General features: G+C 36.0%; 1 protein-coding gene across 2 annotated transcripts; it reads right to left on the bottom strand.

Moving 5' to 3' along the window:
• Window positions 1-3,815: 3,815 nt before the first annotated feature.
• Window positions 3,816-8,846, bottom strand: LOC131938884 (F-box/LRR-repeat protein 3). 2 transcript variants are annotated; one of them, XM_059297107.1, is made up of 8 exons: window positions 8,759-8,846; window positions 8,274-8,547; window positions 7,912-8,184; window positions 7,602-7,742; window positions 6,935-7,131; window positions 6,282-6,416; window positions 6,017-6,090; window positions 3,816-4,036 (listed from the first exon to the last, which is right to left on the bottom strand). In XM_059297107.1, exons 1-8 carry the CDS (start codon window positions 8,822-8,824, stop codon window positions 3,883-3,885), a joined length of 1,314 nt encoding a protein of 437 aa, XP_059153090.1. In that variant the 5' UTR covers window positions 8,825-8,846; the 3' UTR covers window positions 3,816-3,882. The 2 variants fall into 2 exon arrangements, with proteins under 2 accessions (XP_059153090.1, XP_059153091.1); XM_059297108.1 differs by having other exon boundaries at window positions 8,274-8,526.
• Window positions 8,847-10,650: the final 1,804 nt, after the last annotated feature.

The raw sequence follows: 10,650 nt of genomic DNA, 5'->3' as shown, positions 1-10,650 counted from the left end.
CCGTATGTTTGTGTGTCTGTGTTTGTAGGTGTATGTCTGTGTGTGTGTGTGTAAACACGATAACTTGAGTGCCGTTAAGTACTATATTTAAATCGTAGATCCGTTTAAACTTTTGAGCGATTTCAGATAAACGGAAGTGGAACTTTTTCTACTTTGAATTTTTCAAAAGCATATAACGTGAGTACTATAGATACATAAAATTTCACATAAAAGTGAAATATCTAATTCTCTGCCTTCTGTCAAGTTTTGAGTAATTTATGTTCACCGGAAGTAGTAATTTACGCTATTTCCGATTTCTCTAAAAGACGCATGTGAATTTATAAAGTACTAATATTCCGCACTATTATGCACATTTTGTTTGGCGTTCACTTTGTGTGCAATTAGTGTTTCTACGAGATTCTATTCTATTTTTAAAAGTTTAAGAAATTCAAAATGGTTTAAAATATTGTCTTTATCCGGAGTTGCCATCCCACGTAGTGTTATATAAGAATATTAGGGGAGATCACTCCCGGTTTATTTAGCTTACAATGTGTACAATAAAATTAATAATAGCCTATCAAATAGTAGGATGCCATTGTTTATGTCGCCATTACACGTGAAAACCAAATCGTTTTTGCTTTTTCTTTATTTAGTTACCAAAAATATTAAAAACAACAAATACATCCGATCTTTAGCAAATTCCGAAAAAAAAACAGACAGACAGGATTTTATAACCAAATTAATTGTATCGACGCCGTGTATGATTTTAAAAATATTTAAAGGGCCTCTCGAATACCTTTGATGCTTTACTCGCTCGCGTCCATTAATTTTTAAATATTTAAATAACGTTTCCTGTATGAAGTTGTAACAACACGTATATAGTTGATGATATGATACTGTTGTTATTGTGGGTTTGTTCATCCAAGAATACGAGCAACAGTGCTTTGTAACTTCAAACTTTATTTACATGGATCCAAGAGAAATAATAATAATATTCCACAGTAGAAAAATGACTATTACATTATAGTCTAGAACAAACTGACGTGGTGATATCTTACATCTTACTACACAATCACAGTCCAAGCACCTTCGTTCACCTTGCGCTCCCCTTTTATACGGTCCATTCTCTCCCCTTACGTCAATGAGCGATCTCACCAAAAAGCGTGGAAAAATATATGACGAGTCGCTCAGACAGTCCTTCCGCTAGCCAGGTACTCTACATTCACGCAACTTCATGTAAAACACAATATAATAAACATACCTAATAATACAGTCTGTGACAGAAGTAATGCTTATTATTGCGCTATCAAAAAAAAAAATAAACCTAGATCTAGAGTAATTTGCCTTAAATTTTCTCGCCTATTCAGCTTAAAATTTAACCGGAAACGAAACATGTTATTGAAAACGGATATTGATCCAGAATCGACAGCTCAATCGGATTGATACACTGTGGTGACTAATGGCTATATTGATACACTGTGGTGACACATGGGTATATTGATACACTGTGGTGGCAATGGTCTGTGATATTTTGGTGGGTATATTAAAAAAGTGTGGTGACACATTAGTGGTTATATTGATACACTGTGGTGACACATGGGTATATTAATACACTGTGGTGACAAATGGCTATATTGATACACTGTGGTGACAAATGGCTATATTGATACACTGTGGTGACACATGGGTATATTGATACACTGTCCTGGTCACATGGTATCGTTATATGACGCTACAACCGTTGTATACTGGTACATGTAAAGCACTAATTCACACGGTCCATGGTCCAGATAAAGTATTGCTCGCCTAAACGGATGGTGTGGTCAGCATGATGCCTATCAGCAGTTACCTTCCCCAACGTCAGCCAAGTACCCATCAGAGCTGAGTACACTCTACTTAAGCTCAGGATCCGAACTCGAGACTTACGTATTGTCAGTCAAACGCTCTGCCTTTCGTTCCATGTTGTATCTATCGATACAAAGACTGTATACATGCACTTTAATACTTTCACTGAGTTAAAAGTTACATATTTAGAAAATTGTCTATGATTATATTAAAAATGTAATAATCTATAGCATGCAACCAACGTTTTTCTTGAATTGTCAAACGATTTTAGAATCATAATTTGTTTCAATATTTATCCAAATTGAGAACAGATGGGAGAGATTATCCTAAAGCTATTTATCCCATGGTACGTTTTAGTGATATGATTTCATTCCATGGAAAGTTGTCAATGATTTGATTTTATCCCATGGCAAGTTGTCTGGGAATAGATTTTATCCCACCGCGAATTGTCAGTGTTGATTTCATCTCATGGTAAGTTTGTAGTTTGATTTTGTCTTTCCTGGTTCTTTTAAAACAATAAATCGGCCCACAAAGTTAATTGAAACAAAACAAAAAGAGTCGAGAAGATATGTTTGATGTTTTCTTTATCATAGACCTTACAAAACCATAAAGACTATACTTAAATTGTAACTCCCCATTTCAGGATCAACAAGTTTTATGAAGACATCATTGGCAAGATTTTCTAAACAAGCCTGGATAGCAAGGTTTTATCACAATCTTCTTTTGGATAATTGGATCAGTATTCACTTAATTATCTCATAACGGGTCTCACATTTTTAAATTGGATGTACTCTGTTGAAAATAATATCCAAACTCTATGTAAATAGCGACTTGCACATTATGTAAACAAAGCACCACAAATCAATAAATTCTTGTAGATTTAAACTACATGCAATCATTATTTTACAACTACTTTTGTGTATAAATTTAACGCCTATTTATTATTTATTTAATTTTTAAACTTTTAATTATTTGTTAAATAAAAACTACGAGAATGTAGACTATGACGTAATTGTTTACTTTTTAAATATGAAAAACTGTTTTCAAAGAGTACGTATTGTACTATTCAGGCCACTAGGTTGAACTAAGATTAAAAAAGTTAACTGTTGTTTTAATTGAAAGTTATATAAACAACAGAAACGTGTGTGTATATATATATATAGATATATATAAGATTACATGCGGGTAATCGAAGTTCTGTACACCGTGCTACACGAAGCTATAAGAAATATTGATGTTCTGTGATTTTTTTTGTGTTGATCATATTAAAATTTAAACCGCTCTTTGAATCAACTTTAATACGGTCAATTCTTTCAAATGTGATCTGAAAAGTAAAGAAACTGACTAAACAACTTCAACCTGAAGTGCTTAATATTAAAACAATGTACGGGTGTAAAATTATAAATGTTGTTAGCCTAAGTAGCGGAAGAAAGTATATCGTTTTGTAATGTTTGAAAATTGTTGTACACTTTTCTACTTGACGATAAAATAAAATATTATAACTACTGTCTTTATTCCTTTCTACAATGTTTTCTTAATTGTTTCTATAAAGATATTCCATTGTTGTAATTTTTTCCTTTGACAATGTTTACAATCCAATATGGGAAATGATTCACTCTAAATGCATTTGAAACTACTTCTTCTGCTTATTATTATTATATTATTATTATCATTATTATACAAATCCAGGGTTTCTCCATGCGATTGTTCTAGAACTGTTGACCTCCATGCTATTGTTCTAGAACTGTTGACCTCCATGCTATTGTTCTAGAACTGTTGACCTTCATGCTATGGTTCTAGAACTGTTTACATCTACTATTAGCTTCACGGTCCAATAATTGTCTTTCCATCTAGCTCATCATTGCATTGATGAATTGGTTGTAAGTCGGAACTTTTAGGTTTTAAATCCAATAATCAAACTTATAAATTTTATGTAGAAATAAAAAAACAGAAGATTTTGTGTAGAACATTGTTTTAATAACGATCTAAAAACATTCGTGAACTGGTCCAACATGGTGAACTCTCCTGACCCCACTCACCGTGTCAGACTGACAAGTTTTATTTGACTGCTTGACAGTTCAGTGTGACGTCACATGAGAGCGGACATCGCGTCATGACATCTCTGATGACTCTCGTGTACATCTCCTCGTCATCACTCATTTCACAGGTCAAACCTAGTGACAAGGTGTCCAGATTTGTGCACGGCTGTAAACTGTGGACACACAGGCAGGGTAGAAATATCATTACGTACATGTATGACACACATCAGAAACTCATATCGTACCTGACTCGCCAAGCCAGTGGCGTAGCTACCGTAAAGCTAGCGTAAGCAAGGCATAGGGGCCCAAGGCAAATAGGGACCCTTTCCCCTCTCTAAATTTTTAAAAAATTTACATTTTAATATTTGTATTATAAAAATAATTTTAGAAAGAAAACGGAAATCCAGTTTCTTTTCTACCGTAGAAGTAATAAAAAATTAAAAAAAGACCTCAAACGTTTCTTACTGTGGAGTGAAGGGGGGGGGGGGGAAGTGAACAAGGCCCATCGGTATCAATAACCCTATAGGCATTGTTTCTTTCTGTTCATCGATATTAATAACACTATAGGCATTGTTGCATTGTCGGGCAAGCCGTTGAGAGAACTAACCTATAAATATAATTGAACTTTGACTCTTTTGTGGCATCCGGAACCCACAATTTTTTACGCATCGCTAAAAACTCTCTACCCCACCTCCACACACCTGCACCCCTACCCTCTCAACTCTCTATCCGCACCGAAATTCCTTCAATCCATGATTACAACTGAGCCATTTCTTTGTTAATAATGGCCGTAGACAGTGTTTTCACAACAAGCTAAGTGGAAAAAGTGTCAATGTTTTCCTAGTTTTAACCTTAATCACAACGTGTTTGTTGATCTAATTTATCTCTAATCAATATTCCGCTACTTAATGATTTTTGTTTGTCTGTCTCCGTGTCCTTTATGCATTAATACAAAAATGATCCATTCACCAAGACACACTGGGAAGTCGTTTAGAATAATTCAGACAAACCTCAGCTGACCGTGAAATTTCCTACTACAACTCCACACATGAGGAGCACTGCCTTCTCCCTCGAATATAAGCCAGAAAGAAACTCCTGTAAAGTTTTCTGCCAATAAATTTATTTATTTTTTTCGTTCGGGGAGCGGCCCCTTGACATTAAGGCGGTTCAGTTTTCCGCCCAGAGTTTTCCAGCGGCTTTCTTAGCACTCGTGGTCAGTTAATTGGATGTCCTGCACAAGGAGCCAGGGTTACTGCTTAATTCAACGGTCAAACTGGAGAGGTGCATCAGCCGTCGCCCCGGGCTCTCCCCCCCCCCCCGTGAGCACTACGGCGCATACGCTTGTTTTAATGAGCGCCATGCCCTAGGGATAAGGAGGGCTACTATAATCAATAGCTAAAGAAAATAAGTGGCGTCCTTCAGCCGCATCGGAAGTAGTATACAGTTTGACGCCCCAAGTCTCTCGATTATGATGATGTTATGAAACACGTTTTAGATATGCCCTTTGGGTCAATAACTTAGCCATCCTAAGTATTGAACATACAGAAGCAGCTCAAATGCCTAGCATGTTGTAGCACACAAATTGTACTTGTGTCCAGATTAGGGACTCTAGGATGTCGCTGAGCCCACCCCGCACTGATGGGTACCTGACTCAAAGGTACCTGACTCCAACCCACGCAATGGTACCTGACTCTACTCCACCCAGCTCTAATGGGTACCTGACTCTAGTCCACCCAAGTCTAATGGGTACCTGACTCTAGTCCACCCAAGTCTAATGGGTACCTGACTCTAGTCCACCCAGCTATGATGGGTACTTGACTCTAGTCCACCCAGCTCTGATGGTACATGACTCTAGCCCACCCAGCTCGTTCCCCAACGTGATTCAGATACCTGTCTAACTGTTGGGCACGGTGCACGCTACACCATTTAGTCATATACAGAGTTTAAGAAACATACACATACAAACTCAAATAAGATTATCTCACACAAAAGTTTGCTTCATTGATTTAACCAACCCAACAATTAGAACATATGCATTTAATCTTGCAGCTCCCTCGACCATATATCTTACGACTTACAAATCAAACAACTAATACAAAATGTATTTAACAGCCTGAAACCACAGCCAAAACAACAATAAAATCTTCACCTACCCTTTGAACATCGCATCAATGCATTCCATATCTAAACGAACATCAGTTTGTAGATAAAGATGGTGTAAAGTTTCCTGTAAACACATACCAATTATATGAGTAAAAATCATGATTGTTGTTGCATTAAGTTCCAAGAACTTCAATTAATTTAACGCTGATTCCAGGCAATAGCATTTTCGCCTCGGATCTTTGTATTTCTACCATTCAGTAACGTGAATGTACTAAGTGAAAGGTCTGTACCCAGTGTGGAGCTGATCCCCCTCACCTGAAATTTCTGTCCCAAATGTTGAAAGAACTCCTCTAAGTTCTCTATAGCGATGACACTGCTTGATTTCCACTTGACTTGATAGAGTGGCATGGACGGTGTTAGCATCAATGTCGTGTCTTGGAAGTACGACTCCTGAATGGAATTATTTTCAAGACTTACTTTGAAATTCTGTATTTAATTGTGATTTCTCAACTTGGAAATAATACTCTGTAACTCAATGTTAAAAAGTAAAGAATAATTGTAGGCCTAGCAATCCGTTGGGCTGATGAAGTACAGTTCATATGTTAATTGACCTCGACACATATTCAGAATTAAAGACGAGTAGGCAAAATGCTGACTACTCCTCCCTTTCATGAGTTAGGTACCCATTAGATTTGGTTGGACTTAGAGACGTTCTACTGACTTGAACCTTGGATTTGAACTCGAGACTTTCGGATTAACAGCATAGCGCTCTACGACCGTTGCATGTTAGTCTGACTAAAATAATTAACAAAAGGTAAGCTACTTTTTTATCTACTTTACTAAAAGCGGCTGTGTTAAAACGGTTATCAGACCGACATAAATTTAATTCAATAGCAAAAGTAATTTGATGCTATTTTGTTTTCAAAATATTGTTGTACTGAAGGTTTTTTTTATAAACAAAATCTCACAGTTGTGGGTTTGATGAAAAATATGACTCGGAGCTCAGGACATGCCGCTGTAAGGTTCTCCCACGCTTCAGGGGTGGTGCTACTCTCGAAATTTGGGGGCTTGTCTACACGAACTGTGATCACCTTCAGGCTAGTTGTTGTATTGGCTAAGCTGAGCAGAAGGTCATCTTCCAAATAACCGTAGCTTAGGTCCAGGTCTGAAAGTCACAAGGTCTCTCGTTATGTGACAGTTGGTGAGTTGACTAGAGCAGAAACCAAGTCAAATATTACGTCACATAGCCTTATTCTTAAGATAACTGTTCGGTCATGTTGTTATCAGAGCTGGATGGACAAGGTCTTGTCAGTGTTTGGTAGTCAATATCTTGTTGAGGTTATCAAAACTGGCTGGTCAATGTCATTTTCAACATGGACGACTGCTACACTGAAAAGTGTTTGTCTACTCTCCAAACTAAACTACTAGTGAGGAAATACTAGAGATAACCAGTGCTCACGTCCATGTAGAGTTATAATCACCATCATTAGCTATCATACTACGTCATAGAAAAACGAATGTTTGTTATTGAAAGTATTATTCATAATTATGTACTTGTTTTAAATATGTTGAAGAACAGACTAAATCAAACTATTGATTTAACTTAAAAAAACGTCATACAACTATTCAACCCACCTGACAACTTGCTGAAACCTGCGATGGCGCTTCGAAGTTGTGGAAGAAAGCTCAAGTCTTTCAAGCTAACGAACCTGGCGATCGTAAGTTTCTGAAGCGTGTTGGCGCAGTTTTTACTAGCAGCATTCAACAGTCTCATACCTTGGAATATATAAAGTTTCCATTTTTATTGTTAAATAGTTTAATCATGTTTTGAAAAAAAAGCATTTTATTGTTTTGATTTTCGATGCATTAATACCACCAGAATAAAATCTAACTAAATACAAACCTTGCAAGCACCCAGCGTCTTTTTAACACTGTCCATACTGACCTTCATCTACGGTAAAACAAGCATTGCCACGGTGTTTGACAGACTTTTGGCTGTTGCTGAGGTCAAGTAAACGAAGCTGCTGCTGGTCGTACAAAACTTGGCCCAAGAGATGAGAGACCTCTGAAAATGACCTTGACTGTTCCCTTATGCCATTTATTTTCAAACTGCACAGATTGGTAAGCTTGAAGGTCAAAATCTGGCGGTTGCGTGAGTTCACTAAGTTCGCTAGGAATTGGTACAACAACTCTGTACAGGATGCGCTGCGTTCATATCCTTTAAAAACCAAGAGAGCACACATGTACATTTGTTGTCAACTGGTTCGTACAAAGACGCACATTTCTACCACTATTTGTGTGACTTACCCAAAACACTGTAATCGTTCGCTCTACATTCTACGTTGATGTGACGTAATGTTTTCCCGCTGATTTTTACAAACCTGATGGCCTTCTCATCATTCTTGGAGTTAAAATTAAAATCTCCGGACTGCCATAAGGACGGCACTGAAAGTGGACGGAGCCAAGACTTGCAGGTGAGGGCGGCGTGGTACTTGTCGCTGTTGCTCAGGTAACGGAAGACGTGCAGCAAAATGTCGTACGGCAGCTGGCTCCAGTCAGGCTGATTATCAAGTACGATTACCTGGAAAAATATAAATATGTTATTGCTATATTATAAATATTGCTTCAAATAGTTAAATATATTAAAAATATATATCTGCACGGATTTAAGTAAAACAATAAAAAGGGGTTCATCCAAGATATTTGAACTATCACAGTGAGTATAAGACACTATAGGGTACTAAATGGCGTGAGTATAGGACACTATACGAAACAATAGGACGTGTCTTTACCTGTTTCTGTACAAGGCCAAAAAATTCTGCAACTTTTTTGAGTCGTGTCATGTTTAACAACGACATGTCGCACTATTTAATTTAATTTTTTTCAAAAATAAAAGGGAAGATAAAATTCTTATAAAATTTCCCTATATAAATTCCGCCATATTGGTTACAGGATGTCGAAATTGATGCGCTACACAATTTTTGATGACGTTTATCTAATGATTTAAAATGAAAGCACTTTGGAATTTTAAAAGAATGAATTCTTTAATGATTTTGGAGGGTTTTTTTTAAAAACATATTAGATTAGGCATCCGTTTGTGTTTTTTTATTATATTTTTACGACATCGATTTCAGTTTGATTAATTTTCTTTGATTTTTTTTTTCGTTCACAATGTAGGCCTAATTAATTTTTTCGGAGTTCGGAGTTGACCAGCGACATTTTGACCACTTCTACTACAACGATTGCATTCAACCTTGACAAGTGGGTCAAGACTTGGTGACAATGCAATGTGAATTAAAGTTGTTAAAATTTTATTAATTAATGGAGACGACCGAGTTGACGAGAATCCATCAATCACATTGTTGACATGGATTAAAACATGTTTTTCTTTTGGATTTTTGCGTAAAAAAAATTTAAAAATTCATAAAAAACGTTTTAATAACAAGCTTTTATGTAATAATGCACTAAACAGTAGGAAATACATTATAGACTACTATTTAAGTAACTATAAAGAAAAGCGTTGGTCACTTTAGTATCTATTGAATACCTTTACTAATGTTAAGGAAGACACCCACGCTTTTCTTTATAGTTATTTAAATAGTAGTCTATAATTTATTTTCTACTTTTTAGTGCATTATTACATAAAAGCTTGTTATTAAAACGTTTTTTATGATTTTTTTTCAGTACTTTACATGTTTTATTTACAATAGAGTAACATGACTAAAAACCATTGCGCGCCTACTGAACGTGTTGGCGCAGCCATTGAACGTGATGACGCGTGTGGTGTGGTTGGATAGACATGCCTACTAATTCGGTCCAAATTTTAATTAATTCATAAAAAATTAATTAGGCATCCAATTAAGTCAAATTTAATTTCAGATTGCATTGTCTTCGATCTAGACAGACAGACTGACGACTGACGACAGAGGAAGGGAGTTAAATAAAAGCTTGTAAAAATTAAAACTTAGGCCTTAAAATAATTCAGAAAATTTAATATTTTTACTTTCTCGTATATACGAAGTACGGAGAAAGTCACTGATACGGAAAAACATAATTTTGCAATCTTGTCCGTATGTCTGTGTGTCTGTGTGTGTGTGACTTTGTGTGTCTGTGTATGTGTAAACACGATAACTTGAGTACCGTTACAGCTAGGTTGTTGAAATTTCATATATAAATATATTATCAAAATCGTAGATCCGTTTGAACGTTTGAGAGATTTCCGATAAACGGAAGTGGAACTTTTTTTACTATGAATTTTTCAAAAGCATATAATGTAAGTACTATTTCAGATAGATACATAACATTTCATATAAAAGTAAAAGATCTAATTCTCTGCCTTCTGTCAAGTTTTGAGTAATTTCCGTTGACCGGAAGTAGTAATTTACGCTATTTCCGATTTTTCAAAAAGACGCATTTGAATTTATAAAGTACTAATATTCCGCACTATTATGCACATTTGGCTTGGCGTTCACTTTGTGTGCAATTAGTGTTTCTACGAGATTCTATTCTATTTTAAAAAGTTTAAGAAATTCAAAATGGTTTAAAATTTTGTCTATATCCCGAGTTGCCATCCCACGTAGTGTTATATAAGAATATTAGGGGAGATCACTCCCGGTTTATTTAGCTTACAATGTGTACAATAAAATTAATGGTAGCCTATCAAATAGCAGGATGCCATTGTTTA

This window comes from Physella acuta, unplaced genomic scaffold (assembly GCF_028476545.2).
Source record: "Physella acuta isolate Inbredline_101_S28 unplaced genomic scaffold, ASM2847654v3 ptg000258l, whole genome shotgun sequence".
NCBI lineage: Eukaryota > Metazoa > Mollusca > Gastropoda > Physidae > Physella > Physella acuta.
The sequence above is the reverse complement of the archived record's forward strand: the minus strand, read 5'-3'. Positions and strand labels throughout refer to the sequence as shown.

Excerpts from the sequence above, each read along its gene's own strand:
- LOC131938884 (XM_059297107.1), bottom strand. The coding sequence starts at position 8,824 with ATGTCGTTGTTAAACATGACACGACTCAAAAAAGTTGCAGAATTTTTT. Across the intron at positions 7,743-7,911 it reads TTGTTTTACCGTAGATGAAG|GTATGAGACTGTTGAATGCT; the intron begins GTCAGTATGGAC and ends ATATATTCCAAG. Across the intron at positions 4,037-6,016 it reads ATTGATGCGATGTTCAAAGG|TTTACAGCCGTGCACAAATC; the intron begins GTAGGTGAAGAT and ends GTGTGTCCACAG.